Source organism: Mustela nigripes, chromosome 6 (genome assembly GCF_022355385.1).
Source record: "Mustela nigripes isolate SB6536 chromosome 6, MUSNIG.SB6536, whole genome shotgun sequence".
Lineage (NCBI taxonomy): Eukaryota > Metazoa > Chordata > Mammalia > Carnivora > Mustelidae > Mustela > Mustela nigripes.
In genome coordinates this window covers 7,121,701-7,147,691 of record NC_081562.1, presented here as the reverse complement: position 1 = coordinate 7,147,691, position 25,991 = coordinate 7,121,701, and the positions used below count along the sequence as shown (strand labels likewise).

The 25,991-nt window shown below is 52.1% G+C and overlaps 1 protein-coding gene across 6 annotated transcripts; it reads left to right on the top strand.

Moving 5' to 3' along the window:
* Positions 1 to 93: 93 nt before the first annotated feature.
* TEF (TEF transcription factor, PAR bZIP family member) lies at positions 94 to 25,991 on the top strand. Of its 6 annotated transcripts, none has more exons than XM_059401927.1 (4): positions 94 to 340; positions 16,582 to 16,899; positions 21,806 to 22,026; positions 23,166 to 25,991. In XM_059401927.1, exons 1-4 carry the CDS (start codon positions 238 to 240, stop codon positions 23,379 to 23,381), a joined length of 858 nt encoding a protein of 285 aa, XP_059257910.1. In that variant the 5' UTR covers positions 94 to 237; the 3' UTR covers positions 23,382 to 25,991. The 6 variants fall into 6 exon arrangements, with proteins under 6 accessions (XP_059257910.1, XP_059257909.1, XP_059257906.1 ...); XM_059401926.1 differs by having other exon boundaries at positions 16,567 to 16,899; XM_059401923.1 differs by lacking the exon at positions 94 to 340 and adding an exon at positions 11,404 to 11,557 and having other exon boundaries at positions 16,567 to 16,899.

Sequence of the window (25,991 nt, the reverse complement as noted above, 5' to 3'; positions counted from 1 at the left end):
GCGGCTGGCGCAGGGCCAGGCCCGCCCTGCCAGGCAGCGGGAAGGGAAGGCCTGGCTGCAGCCAGCGGAGCTGGCGGGTGGCCGAGCCGGGGGTGGACGGGTGGGCCGGGGCCTCTACTGCCCATTGGCTGCCTTGGGCTCCCGCCCCGCCCGCCTCCAGAGCCTGCGGCTCCCGGGCCAGCTCCTGCCTCTCTAGCTGCTTCTGAACTCCCCCGAGCAAGCACCTCCTGCCGGGCCATGTCGAGCTGCGACCGGATTGGAGTGGCCCCTGCCATGGATATGCCTGAGGTCCTCAAGTCCCTGCTGGAGCACTCTCTGCCTTGGCCAGAGAAGAGGACAGGTAGGAACCGGGGTGGCCTGCGTTGGCCCTCTGCCCAGGTACCCTGGAGCGGGGGCGGGGGCGGGGGGGGTAGTCACAGGCACGGTGGCAGGATGGGCATCTCCGAGCTGGGGAGGGTCCCCGGCCGGGGTCTGCCCCTGGCCCCTCCCTGGGCAGGAGCAGGGCTGGGTGCAGAAATGGACACAGTGGGGAGCGTCTCTGCCACTCAGGGGCCACCTCCTGGGCCTGCTAGCTTTTGGGAAGCTGCGGCCAGCGCCAGCGTGTGGCCACTGACAGGTGCCGTGCTCACGTGGGGTGAGGGCAGGACCAGAGCGCCCTGCTGGGACAATGCGCTGAAGGCTGACTGTTGATTAAGTTCCCTCCCTCTGCGCGTTGGGGTGGCGGCGGACTGGCGGAGTCTGTGGATCTGGGCCCCGTCTCCGGTGTCTGGAGAAGAGCCCTTCCTCCTTCCTCCGTTCGCCTGCTTCGGCTCCCGCTCGCTGGAGGGCTGAACCCCTGGATGGGATGGAAGCTGTTATGTAACAGGACCACAGGCTCGCAGCCCCAGTTCCTAGGAGACACAGGCAAACACGGGGCCGGGGAGCCCGCGGAGGAGGCCGTGGACAGAGGGCCGGAGCCCGCCCCAGGTGTCTCCTGAGCTCTGCCCTAAGAAACAAGCCCCTGGCCAGACTTGGGGGCTGGCCGGCTCAGGGTTCTCCCTCCTGATACATCAATCTCCAAACCTCTTCTGTTCCAAGATGTCAGGGGCTCACACCCCGGTCCTCAGGGCTCAAAATCCACATGCACCTTTAAAGGCACCCGGCTGTCCTCGGAGCCCCACGTGTCCCCTCGGGGAAGCTTTCTCGGGCTCTCCCTCATCCTGCTGTGTCTGTCTCATCACCAGAGCCTGGTTGTCCCCACAGGACTTCCTTCCAAAGGACTCTTAGCCATTCCCAACCTCTGGGGCCAGAGGACAGACACCATAGGCCCTGCCCTCTTTCTTATCCCTTGGGGAGGGAGGAGGTGCTGCCTGAGCGGGGGACAGTGGCCCCCCGAGCTCAGAGCACGGTCCCTGCGGGCTCTCTCACAGACCTCCGGGCCCAGGCCCTTCAGACCACACCGTGTGGTTTGAAGGCTGGGACAGTCGGGCCACCCCCCAGAGGCAGGGATCCTAGAAGCAGTTCCTATGCCTTTGTAGCCTCAGGGCCCCAGCTGCTCACCAGGAGAAGCCCATCTTCTCAGGGGACCCTCAGCTTATCCTGGCAGAGAAGCCGCAGCTGACTTCTTAGCATCTCTGAACAGCCGTGTGGGTGAGTGGAGTTAGAAGTCCTTCCGAAGGCAAAAGGTTTCCTTTTTGCCCCAGACACTCAAGGAAAGTAGGGTGTCTCTGGATGGCCCGGTGCATGCACAGAGACCAGCTGGTGGCCAGTAGCTCTGCAGGGACAGCTCTCAGCTGGACAGAAAAGGGTTCTGGGGCGATTCGGGGTGCTGCTCCTTGGACCAGGATAACAAAGCTTTTGAAATGTGGCAGCAGTTTCTGGCCGCGGGCTCCCAGCTGGTCCCTGCTGCTTACTGTGGGTGGGCAAAATTGGGGTCCAACAACTGAGGGGACTCGCCAAGGTTCTCAGGTAGAGCCTCTCCAAGAGCTGGCACGTTCTGACTGAAGATCAGTTTGGCTGGTATGGCTGGGTTGGTCCAAGGGTCATGAACCAGAGCCCGACGCCACCTCTTATCTCATCCCCATGTGGCATCTTACTGAGGGTCAGAAGCATGAGGTCCCATGGGAATGACAGATGCCAGTGGGTATATAAGATGAGGGAATAAAGGTTGAAGAGCTAAAGGGGTTAGTGTACCCCACAAAGACCTCACTCCTGCCTGCTGCCCACCCACCATCACCGCTTTTCAAAGCTCCCAGACTTTCCACAGCTGCTTCTTTTCTTCTTCTTCTTCTTTTTTTTTTTTTTTTTTTTAAAGATTTTATTTATTTATTTGACAGAGAGAAATCACAAGTAGGCAGAGAGGCAGGCAGAGAGAGAGAGGAGGAAGCAGGCTCCCTGCTGAGCAGAGAGCCCGATGCGGGACTCGATCCCAGGACCCTGAGATCATGACCTGAGCCGAAGGCAGTGGCTTAACCACTGAGCCACCCAGGCGCCCTTTTTTTTTTTTTTTTAATGATTTTATCTTTAAGTAATCTCTACACCCAAGGTGGGGCTCCAACTCACAACCCTGAGGGGTCAAGAATTGCATGTTCCTCCGACTGAGCCAGCCAGGTATCCCTCTCCGTATCTTCTATAAAAATAAATGTATCTACCTGAAAACCAATATCCCTTGGTTAAAAAAAAGATACATATACTACACAGAACTGGAATTTCCGGCAGTCATGTAGCAAGTACTTTATAAGGTCTCTCCTCCTGGGTCCCCCGACCCTGGCATCTGACCTCAATGGGAAGAAGACAAGAGAAACAGCTAGTTGCCCCCAGAAAGCAGGCCTGCCCTTAGGATTGCTCACCTTTTGCTTTGGTGTCAAAGGGGTGGTTTCTGCACAGGAGACTGAGGCCTGTTTACAAACTCCCCACTTTCTCCAGCCCAGTGACTGCCTCAGCACACGTTTGGGTCACCTGCAGAGGGTATCTTGGGTCCCGTGTGAAGGAATCTTAGAAGCAAGCCTTGGGCGCCTGGGTGGCTCAGTTGGTTGAACGACTGCCTTCGGCTCAGGTCATGATTCTGGAGTCCCGGGATCGAGTCCCACATCGGGCTCCCAGCTCCATGGGGAGTCTGCTTCTCCCTCTGACCTTCTCCCCTCTCATGCACTCTCTCTCACTGTCTCTCTCTCAAACAAATAAATAAAATCTTAAAAAAAAAAAAAAAAAAAAAAGAAGCAAGCCTTGCAGAGTGTGCCAAATCCCAGGTGCGCTCTCACGAGCCCCTGTCCCCCCTGACACCTCTCCCTCCCGGTTCTAGTTCAGAGATGCTCCCTCTCCCTCTTGCAGCCCCTGGGCCTCCCCCCAGCAGCCTGCACAGACCTCCACGACTTTCTGGTCCCCCTAATCAAGCCGACTTTCTCTAGTAGAGCTGACCAGACGGAAGCCTCCCTTGGCTTCAGGTCACGATGGCCACCTGGTGGTCCTTCACTCTGGTCACCAGTTTGACTGACTTTCCTGAGGGCAGACAAATCATGTCCAGTGAAAGAGGGTGTCTGGACCCCGAGTCCTGACTCAGTTTCCCCTCTGTCTCTGGTTCCTGATTCCTAGGATGATTCGTGTTTCCACTGCTGCCCCTTCTCCAGGGGATCCTCTTCCAAGAGGTGATTCTGTTCTGTTGTACATTTTCTCACCTTCTTCTCCAGCTTCTGGAAAGACCCTGCTTCTCTCACCCACACTGTTAGATCTTTACACCCTATCCTTCCATCAACATGTGGGGCCTCAGCTGCTCTGAGGCTGGCCCCCAACTTTTCTGCCAGCTTTGGTCACTCAGGCCTCTTTTGCAGGGAGCCATGCAGCAGGAACCCACACCCAGAGGTTGAACAAGACCCTCATTTGGAGCAGGGCGGGCAGGGTACCCGCCTCAGAGAGCTTCTGGCTAGAATCCCTTGTGAGCCACCCAGCAGGGCATCCTTGACAGGTCCCCCCCAACCTATACAAGGTACAAAGCCTGCCTGCTTCACGGGTGTATTGCCAGGATTCGATGATTTACCCTACGAGGAAACCCTTTGCAAACTATAAAGTCCTACACTGTTTTCCCCACGAGAGACAAAGCCACTGGGCCTAGCATTGCGCGCCTTCCGCCAACATCCTATTTGTAATCTGACCCTCCGTTCTCTTTCCACCCTCCTTCCCGCCGATATTCTCCTTGAAAGAACTGGGTGTTGCAATCTGTGGGTACACACACACACACACACACACACACACACACACGGCTGTCTCCTTGGAAACGCGTGCCAAGCCTCCCGGGGCACGGTGCCATTGTCTGCACACACACACCCCCCACCCGGTGCCCGCCGAGCTGCCCGGAGCAGGGGCTGAATAACGCTAGGGCAGAGTCAGGGGCGCGCTAGAAGGGCCTGGGCGTCCTCCCCTTGGAGGACTCAGTTAAATCGGCCAAAAACCAGACTCCATGCAGCCTGGGCTGTCCTGAGCTTGGCCTCAGGAAAGGTCCATGTGGTTGCCTCCATTCCCAGCCTGGCGGAACCGGAGAGAAACTGAGAAAGTGTGAAGTTTGCTTTCAGGCAAAAGGAGGGCGCGGGTGGGGGTGGGGGTGTCTTCAGCGTTACCGGGCATGTTAGCTCCTTTAATCCAACTACTCCTAAATGGGGAGGAAATGCACCCAGAGGGATCAGCTGTACTCGGGGCCAGGGTGTGCCCAGCCTCTCTTCTTGGCTCCCACGTTAGGACTCGGAGCCTTCTTTCCTATTTGTTTCCCCACCATCACCCATCCCTGAAACGCGATCAGTTTGATCAGTCCCTTCCTGTGGAGTGCGGGGAAACTGACACCCGTGTCCGAAACTGACAGGCTGCCCCTCGCCAAGGGTTATGAGCCTGACCCAAGGCTAGGCTGCCACGGGAATGAATCCTGATTCTAAGAGCCCTGGTTCCTCGAGTGTGAGCATTTTCATTACTATTTGTGAAGTGGCCTTGCAAGGGCCTTATGATTAGCCATTCCATAATGAGGAGAAGGAATGCTCAGGAAAGGGAGGGCCATACACTTATCAAGGCTTCCAACCCAGCTCTGCCCGCTGCCAGGCTCCTCCTCTCCCACCCGGATTCTCCAAGATCTCTTCAGTCATCCAATCGCTTACTGAGTGTTTGCTACACTTGTGGCTGGGGGGGTGAATGACCCAGACACTGCCCCCTCGCCTGTGTTTGCCTTCCGGTGGGGAGAGACAGGCAGTCAGCAGTGAGGAGGGTCAGGGCCAGCCTCTCTGAGGGGGTGACATTGGGACAGAGGCCGGGAGAGTGAGCGACACCGAGAACTTTCAGGCTGAGGGAACGGCACCCACAAAGGCCCTTTTCTGGGTCAGGAAAGACACATATTTGAGCAATAAAAGGCACCGTGGCTGTCAAAGGGGAGCAAGGTGGAGAGAAGGAAGAGGTGAGGTTGGAGATACCTGCAGAAAGAAGAGTGAAGCTGTCCTATCCCTGCCTGCAAGTCCCCACCCCGCCTCCGCCCCCACTATTCTTGGGGAAGCAGCAGGTGGGGAGGAATGTTCCCAGAACAACCCAAAATGCAATTAGGCACAGTTAACTTCAACGGAGCACTTGCTAGGTGCCAAGTGCAGTTCTCCTCGGCAGCACGCCTGAATTGTTTGCCTTCGACATTCAGGCACAGAGAGGCTAAGTAACTTGCCCAAGGTCACACAATTAGGGAAGTAGTCAAAGTAGGAATTAAACCCAGATGGTCTGACTCCAGAACCCACACCCTACCACAGCACCATCAATGCAGCGTTCCCCGAAGAAACCATGGCTGTCAGTGGCTGTGGAGACGTGGCAGAGGTTGGAGGTGATGGCTTCTCTGGAAATGGCACTCTTGGGACAGCTCTCCATCTGTAATCCGAACACTGGGAGTGGACAAGAGGCGAGCCAAACAGGAAACTCATACTGAAGAGATGGGCAGGAGTTAGTGAAGAGCTCCACCCACCACTTCTCCCCTAGAACACACTGAGACCAAGGTACAAACCACAGCCCAGAGCTCCGCCGCCACAGGTATGCGAGCTATGGGCCAGGCTTGTGCTGGGGACTTGCCATCACGGGTGGCTCACATTTGTTATTCTAGGTTCCACTGTGAATCAACACAGTGACTGTGATCTCGTGCTAATAACGTTCCAAATGTATAGGACTTGGCTCTGAAGGATTTTGTCAACCTTCCTACCAGCCCTGCCAACAAAACGAGCCAACAAATATTTACTGAGTTACTACCCTGAACAAAGTTTTGTGCTCTCCTGCATTGGGCGAGGCCCACAGATAACTGGGCTTTGTTGAGAGCTCGATGGAAGCCTTCTCACTGTCCTGCTCTTAACCTACACCCACCATGCTCCGTAAAGTCAGAAGATTGGAAGAGGTGCTGTCCTACTGGATGCCGACTCTGTGGCCAAATGGATCTTTGTGGGACTACCTGGCCAAAGGCTCCTGGGCTGGATTTGCAGCTCCTCTGAAATTCAAATTTAAATAATAATACTCTGAATGGCATCATGAAAGGCACTTGTTCTGCATATGCTCAATTAGGTTTTTTTAGTAAGTTTTTTTTGTTTTTTGTTTTTTGTTTTTTTAAGTAGGCTCCATGCCCAGTGTGGAGCTCAATGGGGGACTTGAACTCACAACCCTGAGATCAAGACCTGAGCTGAGATCAAGTCTGACTGATGCTTAACCGAGCCACCCAGGCAACCCTCAATGACATTTTTAACTAGGGTTGGTTTGCAGGTTTCTGAAACACTAAAGAGAATTTAGAGCCAGTCTAGCTCTGAAAAAGGGACATTTCACATCCGTGCTCTGCTGTAGCTTTGACCCTAGAACTCAGCCTCCCAGAATAATTCTACTCCTGACCTGACACAACCTGAACGAAGGGGAAGTGCGGAGGCCCACCCACTCTGTGACATTCACTGTTCAGGCGGGCACTTGAGGTTGCTTCTCACACATTATCCTCATAACCGCTCTGTGAGGTAAGCACATCCACCTCGGTCTCTGAGAGACAAACAGGAGGCTTAGGAGAAGTCGCTTGCCCAAGGCCATGTGGTTAGTCACCAGCTGAGGGGCGACCCAACCCAGGCCTGCCCCCAAGTCCACAGTTCAACCACTGCCCCCCGGAACCGTGCTTCCCTCAAAAAGCCACTGCAGCGGGGTGCCTGGGTTGCTCAGTCGGTAAAGCCCAGTGGCAGGAAGCCTGTTTCTCCGTCTTCCACTCGCCCTGCTTGTCTCTCTCTCTCTCTCTCTCAAATAAATAAATAAATCTTAAAAAAAAAAAAGTCACTGCTTGAAAACCCACCACGAAAGAAAACTGAGGTAACACTTCACACCTTTACAGTCTTAACCGTGTAATGACATATTCTTGTTTGTTTTTTTTTTTTAAAGAGTTTATTTGACAGTGAGAGACATAGCCAGAGAGGGAACACAAGCTGGGGGAGTGAGAGAGGGAGCAGCAAGATCCCCGCTGAGCAAGGAGCCCGATGCGGGCTCAATCCCAGGACCCTGGGATCATGACCTGAGCCGAAGGCAGCAGCTCCACAACTGAGCCCCCCAGGCACCCCTGACATGTTCTTTTTATGGAGTCCTTTTACTTCGTAGGGCTCACACACACGATGGAAATCACCTAATTCTTACAACATCTGTTCCTGCTCTCTGAGAAGGGATGAGGCGAGGCTGTTGGTACCACTTTACTGATGGATAGGAAACAGGGTAGACAGAAGCTATTACAGTTCTCCTGTCAGCTGGAGAAGGAAGCCCGAAGTGTAAGGGCTCTCACCCCACCTCCAGGGTGGTGCTGCTCCACGCTGCCAGCCCACAACGTAGCTAAGCCCCTAGCTTGCAAGCAAGCACGAGAAAGGACATGTTTGTAATGTTCCCGCAGTGTTTGTGACACACCATTTACCCTGTGGCTATCCAGGAGAAAAGAAAGAAAAGAAAAACCTTTCTGGGGAGTGTCAGGACATGAAAAGAGAATGGAATCAAAGCTAAGTTTTTATTTTTTTTAAGATTTTATTTATTTATTTGAGAGAGAGAGCACACGCTGGTGGAGGGGCAGAGAGATAAGGGAGAAGGAGACGCCCTGCTGAGCAGGGAGCCCCATGCAGGGCTGGATCCCAGGACCCCTGGATCATGACCTGAGCCGAAGTCAGACACTTCACTGACTGAGCCACCTAGGAGCCCCTCAAAACTGAGTTGTGTGTGTGTGTGTGTGTTTTTTTTTTAATGATTTTATTTATTTACTTGAGAGAGAGAGAGCATAAGAGGAGAGTGGTCAGCGGGAGAAGCAGACTCCCTGCTCAGCAGGGAGTCTGATATTGGACTCGATCCCAGGACTCCAGGATCATGACCTGAGCCAAAGGCAGTCGCTTAACCAACTGAGCCACCCAGGTGCCCCTCAAAACTGAGTTTTAAAGTCCCCACCTGCTTGTCTTGCTTCTCACAAGTGTCACTCGCCTGTTACGTTAGTTGCTCCAGGAAGGGTGATAAATGGAGTTGACATTATGCCTTTTGGATAACTGTAGTTTACAAAGAAATCTGAATCTTTATTCCTTCCTACTATACCCACCCCTGTTATAAAGAAATGTTATAACTTTCCACTGTTAAATGATCACAAATCCTCCTCTAATACCTTGAAAATTGTTTCCCCCTTCAATAATGTCATATTAGCCAAGAAAATAGACATTTAACTCTAACGCAACAAGTCTCACCATGGCCAAACCAGCCTTTTTTTTTTTTTTTTTTTTTTAGGTTTTTGGGTTTTGTTTCTGTTTTGAGAGAGAGAGAGGGGTGGGGGATGAGAAGGGGGAGGGTCAGAGGGAGAAGCAGACTCCCTGCCGAGCAAGGAGCCTGAAACGGGACTCGATCCGATCCGAGGACTCCAGGATCATGACCTGAGGTGAAGACAGTCCTTCAACCAACTGAGCCACCAAGGTGTCCCTAAACCAGCCATTTTTAAAAAGGGTTCATGTCAATTTCTTCGGGTACCCTTTGAATTTTTTAACACTTTGAAATTTGTTTCAAAATCTCTAGGTCAGTGTCTCCTAAAGACACCTTTAAAAAAAATAGATTTTATTTTGGGGCACCTGGGTGACTCGGTGTGTTAAAGCCTCTGCCTTCAGCTCAGGTCATGATCCCAGGGTCCTGGGATCAAGCCCCGCATTGGGCTCTCTGCTCAGCAGGGAGCCTGTTCCCCGGGCTCTCTCTCTGCCTGCCTCTCTGCTTACTTGTGATCTGTCAAATAAATAAATAAAATCTTAAAAAAAAAAAAAAGATTTTTTTTTTTAAATTTTATTTATTTGATGGGAAGAAAGACAGCAAGAGAGGGAATACAAGCAGGGGGGAGTAGGAGAGGGAGAAGCAGGCCTCCTGCTGGGTAGGGAGTTCAACTTGGAGCTTGATCCCAGGACCCTGGGATCATGACCTGAGCTAAAGGCAGATGCTTAATGACTGAACCACCCAGGTGCCCCTTAAGATTTTAAGTAATCTCTACATCCAATGCGGTACTCGAACTCACAACTCCGAGATCAAGAGTCCCATGCTCCACCAGCTGAACCAGCCAGGTACCCCCTAAAGATATCTTTGTTTAGTCATGTACATAATTCAACAGATATTCTGTGCACAATTTAGTATTTCTACTAAACAGAATCCACGTACACCACAAGCAGTGGATATGTACCCATGAATTTTAGTAAAATTATGAAAATTACCATCTGTTGCAGGTTTACAATTGTGCAGTGCATTGGCTTATGGAAATCCCAAAGATAGACCCTGCCCTACCTCCATTTGATATACCAGGAAAGGTGGCCTGGAGATGTGAAGCAGTTGGCTGGAGGCATGAGCCAGAGGCCACGGAAGTGTAATGCACATAGCAGTAAGAACTTGAATTTGGAGTCAGATGCCATCACGTGTCCCAGCCATCTCCCAGAATCCCTTCAAACTTCTTGTTTTCCAGGCCTGCTTAGGGGCCCAACTTCTTCTTCAGTCTCTCTCTTTTTTTTTTTTTTTTTTTAAGATTTTATTTATTTGTCAGAGAGAGAGAGAGAGAGAGAACACAAGCACAAGCAGAGGGAAAAGCTGGCTCACTGCTGAGCAAAGAGCCCAACGCGGAACTTGATCCTAGGACTCCGGGATCATGACCTGACCTGAGGACAGCCACTTAACCATACTGAACCACCCAGGTGTCCAGAGCGGGCTAGGGGGTGGGGGGGGCAACTTCTTTTTCCTCCTCAACTCCCAGCAAAATTCTGATCGCATCAGAAGGACAGCTTTCACGCAGGCTGTTGTCGGTCACGCACCTACACCATGCTCCAAGGACAGCACTCTGCCGCTCCCCAGCCTGACTACTGGATGGCCTGGCTCCTTGGTGAGAAACCAGATAAACAGGCCAAAGCCCCTCCCCGCCCCCACCCGGGGAGTTTAGACAGGGAGAGTGGAGTACTGTTCGGGGGCAAAGCAGAGGGTGATTTGTGCTCTAATAAGGTACAAAGTTCTGGGCGCTCTTTGGGATTAGCTTCCTCTACCGCCTCCGCCATTTGCGCACCCGCTCACATTTTACACTTTTACAGGTTTCCAGAGGCATTCCTAGGAGGATTTGTGTTTTAAGAGGACGTTCACCCACAAAGTGTGTAATCGGTACCCTGTGTAAAGGAATTTTGTTGTTTCATTTTTCCCTAGGAAAAGGAAGGGAAAGTCCTAGAGAGGAACAGAATTGCAGAGCTGTTCAGGATTTTACAGATTAGCCCAACCCCTTCATTTTAAGGATGAGGAAGCAGGCGCAAGTGAAGCCACTGGACTTTCCCAAGGTCATAAGCTAGTAAGTGGGAGGAAGGAAGCTTGTACCCGAGCCCTGGCGCAGGGCCGGCCCTTTCTCTCCACCCGCGGGGCTCAAGAATGCTCCCTCCACGCTAGTGTTTATCTGGCTGCCACGCCCGCACCAGAAACCGGGATCCGTGGGGAACCTGACACCCCCTCCTGCCCCACCCCCACCCGCAGCAGCGACCAAGCGAGCTCGGGCCAACCCAACGGGCAGGGCAGGTCGCCGTCTGACGCCTTGCCCTCAGCCAACCTCTGGGTCGCGGAGGAGGAGGGGTGCGCGCTGGGTTTTGCGTTGCTGTCCCACGACCCGGGGCAGAGTCCCCGGAACAAAAAGGGCCGCCCCCCCTCCTCCCCGCCGCAGCTCCGCACGTGCTACGCCTCGTGCGCCGCCCCGAGCCCCGCCCCCGCCCTCCATTGGCTGCACCGCGCCTTCCTCCTCTTCTCCCTCCCCCCTTCCCACTAGACTCGGCTGCGGCTCCACGTGATCCGCGGGGGGACGGCCGCGCGGCTCGAGCGGGCGATTTGATAGGTTCCCCCGGCCAGCCTGGCCACGCCCAGCCCCGCTTCCTTTCAGGGGCGCGTCCGGGAGGTGGCGAGATTGCAATGAGAGGGAAAGGGGAACGGCTGCGGTGGTCAGGGAGGAGGGCGGGGGCTATGAAGAGGGAGGCGAAGGTGAAACCGCGGGTTGAGGGAAAGGGGCTGCTGTCGAAGAGGGCCCATGACGCTGACTCCAGCAGGCGCCAATCAGGTGACACAGGGGCGGACGGGGCGGGGTCTCCGGCGTTTCTCCTCACCTGGCCCCGCACGTGCCGCGCTAACCCCAGCGGCCTAACCAATCACGGCCCGGAAGGCTGCGCCTGCCCTCCTTACAGGGCGGACCAATCCGAAGCCGCGATCCGGGGAAGCTGGCCTGGCCTCATGAATAATTAATATGCCAGAGCCTGTCCGCAGGCGGGGTAGGGATGGAGGGAGGTGGGGGTGCCGCTGGGCGCCTGCGCAGTAGCTGCCCGTGTCGGCAGCTGCTGCGGGTCGCAAGGCTCTGGCCCATCTCGGGGGGCGGGCGGGGGAGGCGAGGCGCGCGAGCAGAGCGCGGGGCACGATGTCGGACGCGGGCGGCGGAAAGAAGCCGCCTGTGGAGCCGCAGGCGGGGCCGGGCCCGGGACCGGGGCGCGCAGCTGGGGAGAGGGGCCTGCCGGGTTCCTTCCCCCTGGTCCTGAAGAAGCTGATGGAGAACCCCCCGCGGGAGGCGCGCCTCGGTGAGGGGAGGGGGTCCGCGCGCGCCTGGGGGCGGGGTTTCTGCAGGGGCGGGGCCTTGCGAGGGCGGGGCCGGGGAGGTCGGAGGTCAGGGTGTAGTTGTCCTGCGGAGGGGCCTGGAGGGCGAGGCGAGGGAGTGGGAAGAGAAGGTCGGGCCGACTGGAGAGAGGCTAGGTCAGATGGGGGTTGGCGGGGAAGGGGCAGGAGGGAGGAGGTGGGGTGGGGTCGCACTGAGGAGGTTCATTCGGGCAGCCTCCCAGCGCGCGCGACGTGGGTAAGGGTTACTGAGGAGGCCGGTGGGGGTCGAGGCTCCCACTTAAAGGATGCTCCAGGGCGCCTTCTCTGGGGATGCCGGCATCAGAATCACTTGGGATGCTAGTTTAAAATGCTGGTTCCTGGGCCCCACCCTTCGCCCCCGAATCTGCGGCTGCTGGCACAGGTATCTGCATTTGAAGGAGCACCCCACTTCTGTGATTCCAAAGTCCACTAAAGTTTGAGGAGCGCTGATATATGGTGGCGGATTGTCTTTGTATGTGGACTTCCTGCACCTGGGAGGAGGACCTCCCTTCATCCCTGCGTGTGCGTATCCCCAGCTACTGGGTGCACCAGGAGATTTGCTCTGCTGCTGAGGTGGGGGAGGGGTGTCAGGAGAAGGGATGTGAGGCGCCTTCCCAGGGAGAGGTTGGGGCGAGGCAGGTAGAGGGAGAAGGGTCAGAATGAGGCCGCTGTGGCACCTTCACTGGCTTGTTTGGGGCTGACCCTAGACTTTGGGGTCACTGTAGCAGAGCTGGGCTGCTGCTTGTTTCCTAGGCCACAGAGGTCTCTGGAGCCTGTGTGGAAAGCAGGTTTGGCTCTGTTTTTTTGGACTGAGGACGGGAGGTTCGGGGCACAGGAGGAGTGCCACCTATTGTGAGGGTTTAGGTGCAGGGAGGTATGCTTTCCATCTGAGATCTTTGAATTTCTAAGAGCCATCAGTGTAGTTCAGGATTTGGAAAGGAGTAAGCCGTCTGTGAATTGCCTGTTTTGAGGAATTACTTTTCTTTTTAAAAATGCTGTTTCTCTTCGTTTCCGGGATGCATTCTGAGGTTGCCATCTCTGTCGCTGCCACTGTTGAGTTATAAATAGCTTACGCACATCAGGTAAGGCCAGGCTCTTCCCTCTTGCTTTGGAACCTCATGTCCACAGACCCTTTTCTTTGTTTTGAAGGCAATGCTTTGTTCCAGATGTGGGAATGAGACAAGCCACTGAGACAGGTGTACACATCTCTCAGGTTCTTATTCAAGATTACCAAGCAGCAACCATCGGAAACAGTAATTCTACCTTACATTTGCATAATGCTTACAAAGCACTTAGATAATAATCTATTTAGTCTTTCGTAGTGATCCTGTAAGATATTATCCCCACTTCCCAGATGAGGAAAGCTGAGGCTCAGAAGGTGAGGATGCTTCCTCAAGGTCACCTAGCTAGGCCTTACATCTCTCCGCCGGTCTGGTGCTTTTTACCATATCACTGGCATCCACTGATATCCATCCCTATGACCTCTGTGATGGACCTAGTCCTTTACCATCTCCTATAATTAAAACTCTGATTATAATTTATAAAAAATTAGGAAAACACTGATTTAAAATGTTCTTGGGTTGTGTGACTGGCTCAGTCAACAGAACATGCAACTCTTGATTTTGGGATCTTGAGTTCAAGCCCGACATCGGGCGTAGAGCTTACTTAAAAATAAATTTAGGGGTGCCTGGGTGGTGCAGTCGGTTAAGCATGTGACTTTTGGTTTCAGCTGAGGTCATGATCTCAGGGTCCTGCAGTCGAGCCTGGTGTCCGGCCCCGCACGCAGGGTGCTGTCTGCTTGAGATTCTCTCTCCCTCCACCTCTGCCCCTCCTGCTGGTGCTCTCTTTCTCTCTCTAAAATAAATAAATCTTGGGGTGCCTGGGTACCTTAGTTGTTGAGCATCTGTCTTTGGCTCTGGTCATGATCCCACTGAGCCACCCAGGCGCCCATGCTCTGGTCATGATCCCAAAGTCCTGGGATCAAGCCCTGCATTGGGCTCCATGCTCGGTGTAAAACATGCTTCTCCCTCTCCCACTCCCCCTGCTTGTGTTCCCTCTCTTGCTGTCTCTCTCTCTGTCAAATAAATAAATAAAATCTGTAAAACAAATCTTTAAAAATAAATTTTTAGGGGCGCCTGGGTGGCTCAGTGGGTTAAGCCGCTGCCTTCGGCTCAGGTCATGATCTCGGGGTCCTGGGATCGAGTCCTGCATCGGGCTCTCTGCTCGGCAGGGAGCCTGCTTCCCTCTCTCTCTCTGCCTGCCTCTCTATCTACCTTTGATCTCTCTCTTTCAAATAAATAAATAAAATCTTTTAAAAATAATAATAATAAATAAAAAATAAAAATAAATTTTTAAAATAAAATAAGAGAATAAAAATTTTAAAAATGTATTTGTTTAATTGCTTACGCCAGATAAAACCTGGAACTTATTGTTACTTGTCCTTCAGTATGGTTGTTTATCTGTTCTTCCCTTTTCCTGCCTCTTTTGATCCCCATGATGCCACCGACATGGGTCACAGTCGTTTCTGAGTAGAATGTAGGGTCAGTATCTCAGAGGAGAACAAGGAGGACATCTGCCCACCCAGCCCACCAAAGCTTGGCTTTCTTAATTCCCATTTGGTTTTAAACCAAAGCTTGGTATAGAAGGCAGTTGCAACAATTCAGGTTAGAAGCCATGACCAAATTCTGTTTGTCAAAACCTCCACCTTTTTAACACACTGGGTGTGTCCATTTTCATTGAACCAACAGGCTGATTTTTGGCTGACTGTGGTCTAGGAGTCCATGCATGACTGGTTTATTTCCAACATAATCATATTTGATTTCTCTTTTTCACTTCAGAATCCAGAGTTCAAAGTTGTCTCCCTCAATTTGAAAGCCCATTATGAACTTGTCATGATTTTATCTCTTGATTCCCTGATTAGCCTCCCTGTCACTTTGATTTCCTTCTAACCGGGTTACATTTCTTTCATCTCTTTTTCTTAATTTGCCCTTTTTTACATACCTCTGTACATAGCTTTTGGGCTGAGAGAATTAGGTATATACCAGTCCCCACTAATTGATTAGTTTTGCTATGAATGGGAACAAGCTTTTTTTCTTTCTTTCTTTCTTTCTTTTTTTTTTTGGAATAAGCTTTTCTTCTTCGGTTCCACTCCTTCCTTCTTCCCAGAAAACCTGCCTTTAGTCTTCTCTGCTTATTCAGGGATAGCAGCCTCTTGAAATGGTTGCTCTGAAAAAGGTCCTGAAAAGACAGCTCCAAGCCCTCTCTATCCAGTAAACCTAAAGGGAGTCAGTTTGCAAACCCCGCATTTTTCATTCAGTATGCATGTTTTCCCTCAGCTTGCTTCTGCAGTGGTCCTTGAGATGTTTTACAGACATATTGAAATATGTACAGATGAAATTACATAGTATCTAGGATTCTATTTTATTTTTTTCTTAAAGATTTTATTTATTTACTTTTTTTTTTTTAAGATTTTAAAAATTAATTTTAAAATTAATCAGATATAGTCCCTGCCCTCAACAAGCTCACAGGAATAGCGAATGCCTGCTGTGTGCCTGGAACTGTACAAGACACTTTCAAATGTTGTCTCTAGAGGCACACCTGGCTGGCTGAGTCAATGGAACATGCGAATCTTGATCTCAGGGTCATTAAGTTCGAACCCCACATTAGGTGTAGAGATGACTTAAAAATAAAAATCTTAAGGGGCGCCTGGGTGGCTCAGTGGGTTAAAGCCTCTGCCTTCGGCTCAGGTCATAATCCCAGGGTCCTGGGATCCAGCCTCGAATCGGCTCTGCCTCTCTGCCTACTCGTGCTGTCTGTCAAATAAATAAATAAAATCTTAAAAAATAATAATAATAACTAAATAAAAATCTTTTTAAAAAATGTTATCTCTAGTCTTCACCAAAGAGGCTGCTTTATCCTTATCTATGGCGGAGGACACTGAGTCTGGGAGAGGTTAAGTAACATGGCTAAAATCACACACCAAAGCAAGTGGGTGGCAAAGCTGGGGTTCAAGCCCAAGGCTGGGTTACTGTGGAGAAGCTTGGCTGGAGGGAACAGGACAGAACACCGAAGTTCTTGGTCTGAAGAATCCTAAAATATCCTTTCCTAAAATAATACTGAGATATCAGAAACTCCATTTCCTCCCTGAAGCCTCTCTCCTGTAGCTGCCCATGCCAAAGCCTATTTTGAACTAATCCTGGGACCACATTAGACCCCAGAACTTGTGGAGAACATTCTGGGAAGGCCAGACCTGGGCAAGGCCATGCAGCCATGTCTGAAGGAGACCTGTGGGCCTCTGTCAAACAGCAGGTTATCCCTGGAGAGCAGAGCGAGCTCTCGAAAATTGCTGGTCTGGATTGGGGCTCAGATGGAGAGGAGTCAGCCCCGAGAGGCCCACAGCTCACCTCCTGAGATTGAATGACCCTCTTGTGTGATGTCTCATCACAGATTTTGTGTCTGCAGATAAAGAAAAGGGGAAGGAAAAGCTGGAGGAAGACGAGGCTGCAGCAGCCAGCACCATGGCCGTCTCAGCCTCCCTCATGCCACCCATTTGGGACAAGACCATCCCTTATGACGGCGAGTCTTTCCACCTGGAGTACATGGACCTGGATGAGTTCCTGCTGGAGAACGGCATCCCCGCCAGCCCCACCCATCTGGCCCAGAACCTGCTGCTGCCTGTGGCTGAGCTGGAAGGGAAGGAATCGGCCAGCTCTTCCACGGCTTCCCCGCCGTCCTCCTCCGCGGCCGTCTTCCAGCCCTCGGAAACCGCGTCCAGCACAGGTGGGTGCCTGGCCGCCCGGCCCGTGCAGAGAAGCCCACTTCCCGCCGAGGGCCACTGAGTGCGCACACCCAGTGAGGCCTTGCTCTCAGAGGAGGTCCTGGTGGGCCTGGAGCGTGGAGAGAGCCTCTGCACCCCACCCTGGAGCACAGTCCCTGAGGCTGGAGACGAAAAGAGCAGCCACAGCACAGTCGGCACCTTGCTGTGGGCCGGGGTGCTGCAGGTGACTGGGCCGGTGGAGTGAGCCCTTGAAGTCTGAGGCTTTACAGGATGGAGATGCCATGCTGCTTTTCCTCAGCTCTGCTCTTTCCCTCCACATGCGCTCTGCCAAAGCTTACTGGCAAGCTCAGACAGTAGTAATAGTAATAATAATAGTAGTAGTAGTTGTTGTAGGACCATTTATTTAGTTAAATAAATAATAAATAAACCATTTATTTATTTAGTTAACATTCAATAAATGTTAGTAGCTAACATTTATTTAGCACTTACTCCATGGCAGGCATTCACAAGAACCTTACGAGGTTGATACTCTAATACCTGTTTTGCAGGTGAGGAAACTAGAAGTAACTTGCCCAGGGTCACATAGCTGGTAGGTGGTGAAAGCAGCCAGGGTGCCTGATCCCATAGCCAGCTACTGCTTAGGCACTGCCCTGCTACCAGGACAGACATTATCTCTGGGACTCTTGATTCTCTCGTTTCTCTTTTGTACTTCTTGTAAAGGGGTGGGTGGTGGGTTGGTTTTCATGCCTCCTAGGCATGAACGCTTCAGAGGAGGCATGGCCACTGTCTCTGGGGGCCCTACAAAGTTTTTTGCAGGTTCAGTTAGAGGCACACACAGGCTGATGGCTCCCAAGAAGGATCCCAGGAGCTGGTGTTGGAACCCAAGGGACCCACCCCCAAGGAATTCTCATGCTCTAGTGTTATTTATTATTTAACTTTTTATTATGGAAGCACTTCAAATACAAAAGTAAGAGACTACTGTATGAGCCCTCATGTAACGATCACTCAACCTTTCCTAATTCTTAACTCTTAATCAGTCTTGTATTCCATAACCTCTCCCAGTCTCTCACCTCATTATTTAATATCAAATCCTAGGGGCTCCTGGTGGGCTCAGTCAGTTAAGCGACTGCCTTTGGCTCCAGTCATGATCTCAGTGTCCTGGGTTAGAGCCCTGAATTGGGCTCCCTGCTCAGTGGGAAGCCTGCTTCTCCCTCTCCCTCTGCCCTTCCCTGCCCCCCTGCTCTTATGCACTTGTTCTCGCTCTTTCTTAAATAAATAAATAAAAGCTTTGGGGTGCCTGGGTAGCACAGATGGTTAAGTGTCTGCCTTTGGCTCGGGTCATGATCCCAGGGTTCTGGGATTGAATCCCACATTGGGCTCCCTGCTCTGCAGAGAGCCTGCTTCTCTCTCTCCCTCTGCTACTCCCCCTGCCTGTGCTTTCTCAGTCTCTGTCAAATAAATAAGTAAAATCTTAAAAGAAAAAAAAAAAAGTAAATAAATAAAATCTTTAAGAAAAAAATAAAATAGAATCCTAGATACTATGTAATTTCATCTGTATATATTTTAATATGTCTGTAAAACGTAAGGGTTCTTTTAAAAAGCATAACGAAACTACCAGTTTTACATAAGAAATTGACAATATAGCCATAAGCTTTCAAATTTCCAAAAAGTTGTCTCAGAAATGTTACTGTTTAGAGGGGTGCCTGGGAGGCTCAGTCAGTTAAGTGCCTGCCTCTTGATTCTAGCACAGGGCATGATCTCAGAGTTATGAGATCAAGCCCCATATTGGCCTCTGTGCTCACTGGGGAGTCTGCTTGAGATTCTCCCTCTGCCCACCCCATGTGTGCACACTTACTCTCTCTCTCTCTCAAATAAATATATCTGTTAAAAAAAAAAAAAAAGTTACTGTTTTACAGTTTGTTTGAATCAGGATCCAGACAAGACACACAGATCTCATTTAGTTATGTCTCTTAAATCTTTTGTAATCTTTGGGATCCCCTCTCCTTTTTTCTTTGCAATTCATTTGTTGAAGACACTGAGTTATTGGTCCTGTAGAGTTTTGCGCATGCTGGGTTTTTCTGTCCATATTCCTGTAGTGCCATTTCACATGTTCCTCTGCCCCTTGTTTTTTTTTTTTTTTTTTTTTTTTTTCTGTTTTTTTCCTGTAAACTGAGTAGATCTAAAGACTTCAGCTGATTCCAGCTGAATTCTTGTTGGAGGGCCGCTCATTTCTGTGCTCATCAGCTTGTCCTGGAAGGCTGGTCCCTGTGTGGGTAGGGGGCAGAGCTGGAAATGAGTCCTCATTTTATGCCTTAGGCAGTTTGCCTAAGGTGGTGTTTGCCTCTGATACATTGTTTTTGTTGTTTTAAGATTTATATATTTATTTTAGAGAGAGAGTTGGGAGGGGGCCGGACAGAGGGAGAGGGAAGGAAAGAATCTCAAGCAGACTCTGAGCTGAACGCGGAGCCCAAGATTCCACGACCCTGAGATCATGACCTGAGCCAAAACCAAGAGTCAGAAGTTCAACCAACTGAGTCACCCAGGTGACCTGATTTTGTTTCTAAGTAAGTCTTCTTAATGAAACTTTTGGCATACAAAAGTACCCATTTCACAGCCCAGCAAATCTTCACAGAGTGAATCCACCCGTGTAACTACCACACAAATCAGGATATAGAACTCTGTTGGTGTCCCAGAAATGCCCTGTGACCCCCAATGTAGTCATGACTATCCAGAGGTAATCACTCCTTATCTCCATTACCAAAGGTGCATGGAATTGTATATTAATTGCGTATGTGTATATATTATATATTATGTTTGTTTTGTCTATTATAATTATGTTCGCAGTCTGATATTTATAGGTGCCTATAGCTAGCATTATAACACACATATAAATTATATATTTATAAAAAATACTTACGGAGTACTCTATGGCAGAAGAAAACAACAATACAGGTAAAGTAAGTTTTATACTGAAGGACTGAACACATGGTGGAAACGAAAGGACAGTTCCCGCCCCGTCTAGCTGCTTTTCCTCAAGTTTGTGAGGAAATTTATTTCATACCTATAGCAGTTTGTTCATTTCACTCGCTTAAAAGACTCCATCGTCTGATCATACCATGTTTCTCCATTCTGTGGCTCATGGGCATTTGAGGCATTTCCAGTTTTAGGTTATGCACAGCCCTGCCGTGGTCCTTTACACGCGTGTCCTTTGGTAAATACATCTGTGCACTTCCGCGGGGCTGGGTCATCAGACACATAGATGTTCAGCCTTTGTAGGTTCCGCCGCACAACTTACCCTGCTCATCCCAGCAGGGTGTGGGAGTCCCGCTTGTCGGGCTCTGGCCCCCTGGCTGTTCGGCTTGTGGGTGTAGGATTTGGCAGCTGTGGCCTTCCCATCCTTACCATGTGGGTCCCTGGTCATTCGCTCTCCTTATCTCAAGCCCTTTTTGTAATTAACCCTGTCTAAGAGGAGCCACTGAGTTTATGCACACAAGCCAGTGAAACATCAGGTCACCTGTGTGCTCAGAACCCTCCAGCGGCTTCTCCCATCTCGGGCTAAAAGTCAGAGTCACTGGCACTGTTGACATTTGGACCAGATAATTTTTTTTTTTGCTGGGGTTGGGGGGAGGAGCGGGGCTGTGCATTAGAGGATGTTTAGCAGCATTCCTGGCTTCTACCCACGAGATGCCAGCGGACTCCCCCCCCACCCACCCCCGCCACCATGTGGTCACGCGTCTCTGGCAGGACAGAATCATCCCCTATTGAAAACCACTGCTTTCTGGGGATTAAAAGGTCTGCGTTTTGTGTTCTGGACCTGTCCTGTTACCCTTTCCTCCCATCCTTCCTCTTCAGCTACAGTGGCTGCCTCTTGGTTTCTTGAATACCGCCGCCTGCCTGTGCACATCCCAGTGCATTTGATGTTCACTCCTGCTGAAATGTTCTCCCGAACAGCCACATGGCGTCCAGCACTCTTACAGATATTTTTAATTTATCTTGTGTAATGTCAACCTTCCCCCGCTAGAATAACATTCCACGAAGGCAAGGATTTGTACTTGTTTTGTGCACTGATTTGTCTTTGCAAGGACAGTTCTTGGCATAGGATAGATCGTTAACAAATATCTGTCGACCAGATATTTTGTGTACTTCTACCAGTAGCACGGGATGAGCAGGCCAAAGGTATGTTTTGTTGTTTTTTTGTGACTTATCTCTAGTAACGCACAACCTTTGAATTCTGAAAGTGCCTTTTATCCAAGGTCCACAACAGAGTGGCAGCTAGAAAGGGTGAGGAAGAACAAGGATTCAGAGTCAGCCAGACCCAGACTCAGAGTGTCGCTCGGTCACTTACCGTCTGTGTGACGCTGGGACGACCAGGTTGTGTCTCTGAGCCTCAGTTTTGTTATCTATAGCAGAGGGTTCACACCTGTCTGCCTTTCAGAGTTGTTCTAAGGCTGAATGAGCACTTTGACTGATAACGTCTCGAGGGATTCAAAAATGGAAGCTATTTCCTTGTTCAGTCTGTGTCCCTAGCCCGTAATAGTTCACAGAGAAATTCAGCTGTTTCTCATTATTTGAGAACTTGAAACCACAGGAAGTTAAGGGGGTATAATGACTTAATGTTTTGCTTAACATTTCTGGGGGGAAGAAAACAATCGGAAAATCCTGTCTTTTTCGAGGGCCTCTGTTTCCTTTTGAGCATTTTGTTCCTACAGGAAAGAATTCTTTCCATATTTGTGTTCTTGGGTTGAATCACTTATGCCAGCTTGGGAGCTGATGCTGTGCTGGTTTTTCTTCCCTGCATGTGACAGTGGCTGGGGCAACCTTGAGATTCAAGCAGGTATCTAGGTGTGGGGCATGAGCCTTTGCTGTCCAGTGGACTATTTGGGGACCACCTGCCTCTGTGTCTTTCAGAATCCTCCCTGGAAAAGGAGAGGGAGACACCCAGTCCCATTGACCCCAACTGTGTGGAGGTGGATGTGAACTTCAATCCTGACCCTGCTGACCTGGTCCTCTCCAGTGTCCCCGGCGGGGAGCTCTTCAACCCTCGGAAGCACAAGTTTGCAGAGGAGGATCTGAAGCCCCAGCCCATGATCAAAAAGGCCAAGAAGGTCTTTGTCCCCGATGAGCAGAAGGTAAGCTGATGTCTGAGCTGAGCGGCTGTGCTGCCTCCCATTTGATTTTATGCAGAGGACCCTCTCTCCTTGTGGACACCGTTTAGAAAGGCATGAGTTCAGAGCACAGAGCCGTATCCTGCAGCAGTTGGTAGAAAGAAAGGGAGTCAGGTAACATTTGGCCCCAGTACGACTCCCTGTAGCTTCTGTCTTTTCTTACTGGCCGCCACCATGGTGATGTTCCCACTTCCCTGGCTTTGGCCCAGCCTTCGGGCAGGAGCTCACTAGGCCACAGGAACTGGGGTTGAACAAGCCTTTGCTTTGAAGGACAAAAGATGGTTGTATGTTGCCATCCCCAGGGAAGAGCAAGCAGCTTTTAAGCTGATGCTCTTGCAGGAACTCGGAGAGCGGGAGGGAGAGGCGGATTTTGTAGTCTTTCCATCCTTTCTTACGGAAAACTCCAAGGAACCGATTTCCTCCAAGCTTTGGAATCAGGCAGACCTGGGTTCAAACTCCACGTTGCCACCTAGACCTCGCCAGGCCTCAGATGCCTCATCTATGGGGCGGAAATAACCATAGGTTTCTGAGGCTTCAGTGACAGTGACAGCGAAGACGGTGGACATTTGTGTGGTCCTTATCGTACGCCGGGCACTGTCATAAGCCCCTTGTACACGGGAACTCGTCTACTCCCGAGACACCTCTGTGTCATAGTCGCTGTTATTGTCCCGCATCATAAAGATGAGGGACAGGCGACAGTAAGAGGCCAAGGGGCTCCCACGGTTCCCCTGCGTGGAAGGAGATTTAAACTCCGGGAACTGGACACAGGGCATAGGCCCTTAGTCCTGACCGGAATGCTGAGGTGAGGCAAGGGTGTGGACGGTGCTTTATCCTGAAGCAGCCCAGAGCCGGTGAGCAGCGAGTGCCCTCTCCTCCCCTGCATATCCCACCCGGCGACCTTGCTGCTTGTTCCACCTCCCCGGGGAAAGGGGGGGCCCCTCGGTGTCCTTGGCACTTGCAGCTCCTTCCCTGGGGTCCAAGCTTTTGGCTGGCGGCACCAGGTGAGTTTTAAGAGGAATCTGGGGCGCAGGGTGCTGGCAGGAGGGGAAACGGGTTTCCTCGTGGGGCGAGAGGAGACACCCACAGGGGACACTTGCCCACAGGACGAGAAGTACTGGACGAGACGCAAGAAGAACAACGTGGCGGCCAAACGGTCCCGGGATGCCCGGCGCCTGAAGGAGAACCAGATCACCATCCGGGCCGCCTTCCTGGAGAAGGAGAACACGGCGCTGCGGACGGAGGTGGCTGAGCTGCGCAAGGAGGTGGGCAAGTGCAAGACCATCGTGTCCAAGTATGAGACCAAGTACGGGCCCTTGTAACCCGTGCCCCCGCTGGGCAGCACCGCCTGCACCTCAGACCTCTGCCTGGGGGCTCCCTGACACCCCACACACGCGTGGAGACTTATGACTCGTCATGGTCGAATGGTGGCACACCTGCTCCGGGAGCGTTCACGTTCAAGCTTCATTATCACATGGCCAGCGCACGTGGCGACTTCTCTGGGGGGCCAGCCTCCTCCCCCGTGGGGGTGCGAGAGAATCTACGTAGACGGGTGAATCAGCCTTAGTTTCTGTTCTCGGATGTCCCAGTTGAATCGGAAGGGCACCTCTGGGGTACAGATCTCTTTTCACAGGGGGCTCAGGCTTCCCTGACTCTCCCTCGGTCTCCGGCCTGGGCCATTGAGCCTGTCTCCATGGAATGAGTCGTGATCCTTGTCGCCCGACGTCTTCTCAGGTAGCAGGGCGCATTTCAGGTGGGGCTTATCTGTCACCCACCTCCCCCTCCCCAGAAAGTCTTTGAGAGGCACATCCGTTCCCATCTCTTTCGGAGGTAGAAAGACAGCAGCTCCTCCATAGTGGCCCCTGCGGGCCAGGCCACAGGAGCCGCGTCTCTGCACGGCCTGGGGTGGGGTGTGGGTCTGGGGCCTGCCGCAGAAGCGCACCCAGCCGTTCTTAGCTCCCACACCCCTTTTCTTCTGAGGCCTGCAAGCCAGGGAGGAGGCCCTGGAGAGGGGCCCTCCCTGTTTGATCTGCTTTGGAGGAGGGCCTCCCAGGGTGGCTGGCCTCCCGAGTCTCGCCCACAGTGCAGAGGGAGGCCTTTTCATCTCCTCTTATCCAGGCCACTCGTGGAGGCCACCTGCAACTTTTTTGTCCCACCACACTGGGCCTTGGAACCTGCTGTTTCTTTTCACCTAGTGACCATGCTCAGATCTTGGATTTAAAAGGAACCCCCCACCCCTTGCCTAGGAAGCTTAACTTCCTGGAGCCAGGATGCCCCTTCGCATGGTGTTTAGAAAACCGGCCTCCACGGCCCCGTACACTGTGGCCAGAGAGCTGGGGCATGTTTCCCAAGAAGTTCCCTTTTTTTCTTGCTCTGCTCTCCAGTGTGGGCCAGGCCAGAGTCATTCACTTTCCCTAAAAACAGAAGGAGGGCTTCCCAGTTCTTGTTCTGGGATCTCTTCCCCCACGCGAGCTGCCCGGAGTGTCCGCCCGCAGGACCCAGTGAGGGATCACAGGAGTCACAGCTTAGCTCTTGGGCCATTTGGTGGGGCTAGGGGCCCCTGAGTCTGTGTCCTAGGAGACACCGGCCGCCCACGTGAGCCCGGCTGCCGTGTGGAGGGGAGAGGTCCTTGCGGCTGTGGCCCCACTGCCTCACAGCTGCTCCTTTCGTTTGTGTACGTGGACTCAGTCATCCTTCGGCTGTACCTGGAAGATTCGCTGAGGAAAGCTGTGGAACCCTCTGCGCACTGTGGTCAGCTGGGGCACCTGGAGATGGGTGTATTTATTTGCTCAGGGCAGGTAGCCTGTGGTAAAGAGGGTCAGAGGCGACAGGCGCACTTTGTCATGCTTACCACTGGCTTTATGTAAAGTGGTGGCTCTGAGTCCTGGGCCCTGACCCTGAAAGACTTTTCCTAACAGATGTTAAGACGGGGGGGAACCATGCACTGGTCATGGGCCACACCCCAGGGGAATGCCACGGCCCTCCAGGGACCTGCACACCTGCCCTTCCGGGTACTTGACAAGGGTCCCTGAGGCCAAGGGAGGCCACCCCCCTCCCTCCCAATTTTGACTTTGTGGTTCTATAAAAACCGTGTTCACTCTTACTCTATTGTAACCACAACAGGGCCGTCGCATCCGGCATGTCCGTGTCCTGCCCCGGGCAGCTTGCCCGCCCGGGCACTCTCTGTCTGGTCTGGCTACCCACCAGTAGGGCAGTTCTCATTTTGTAATTGGTAGAAGAGCCTCCAGCTTAAATGCTCTTCATTTTCTTTGGCCAGAAAGTATACGGTTTGTGTTGTGTTGTGTTGTGTTTTAAGGGTGGACATTTAATCTCTGGTTGGTGTCTATGTCCCCCTACCCCCCGCCAGCGGGTAGAATGATGGCCTGATGTCTCCCCTCTCCGTCTCACCTTCTGCCTGCTCAGTGCCCCCCTTTTTCCTCCCCGCCAAGCAGTGGGTGTCTGGATCCTTCCCAAAGTGCTCACTTGGAAAGAGTGGGGCTGCTGGCCTCCTTCAGAAAAGCTCCTTGGAGTCAGGAGCCTGACAGGGACAGGGAGAAGGGTCCACGGAAGGTTGACATCTGGGGGAAGAGGAGCGTTCAGGTAAAGCGTGTCTCCTTCCCAGGCCTAAGAAACGGGTGCTTGGAGCAGGAGAGGGCTGCTGCCTGCTCAGTATCCGTCCGGAGTTGGGAGTCTCCTTGACTCCCTCCTTGGGGCTGACAGCCAAAGAGTGTGGCTCCCGTGCTCAGATCTGTGACATCTCTAAGGAGCACGGGAGGCCAGGGGAGCCGGTGTGAACGGCTTCGGCTTCCCTTCGGTTCATGATCGCTTGGGAAGCGCTCGCCTCCCTGAGCTCCCTGTCTTCAGCTTCGTGGCAGCCTCGTTGCAACCTCAGAACAGACAAATCATGAGTGAGCTAGAATGTTGAAAGAATA

What these genes read in the sequence shown, in the direction of transcription:
- TEF (XM_059401922.1), top strand. Translation starts at nt 11,909, where the DNA reads ATGTCGGACGCGGGCGGCGGAAAGAAGCCGCCTGTGGAGCCGCAGGCG. An exon ending in GGAAACCGCGTCCAGCACAG is followed by an intron (nt 16,900 to 21,805) that starts GTGGGTGCCTGG and finishes TGTGTCTTTCAG; the next exon opens with AATCCTCCCTGGAAAAGGAG. An exon ending in TTGTCCCCGATGAGCAGAAG is followed by an intron (nt 22,027 to 23,165) that starts GTAAGCTGATGT and finishes ACTTGCCCACAG; the next exon opens with GACGAGAAGTACTGGACGAG.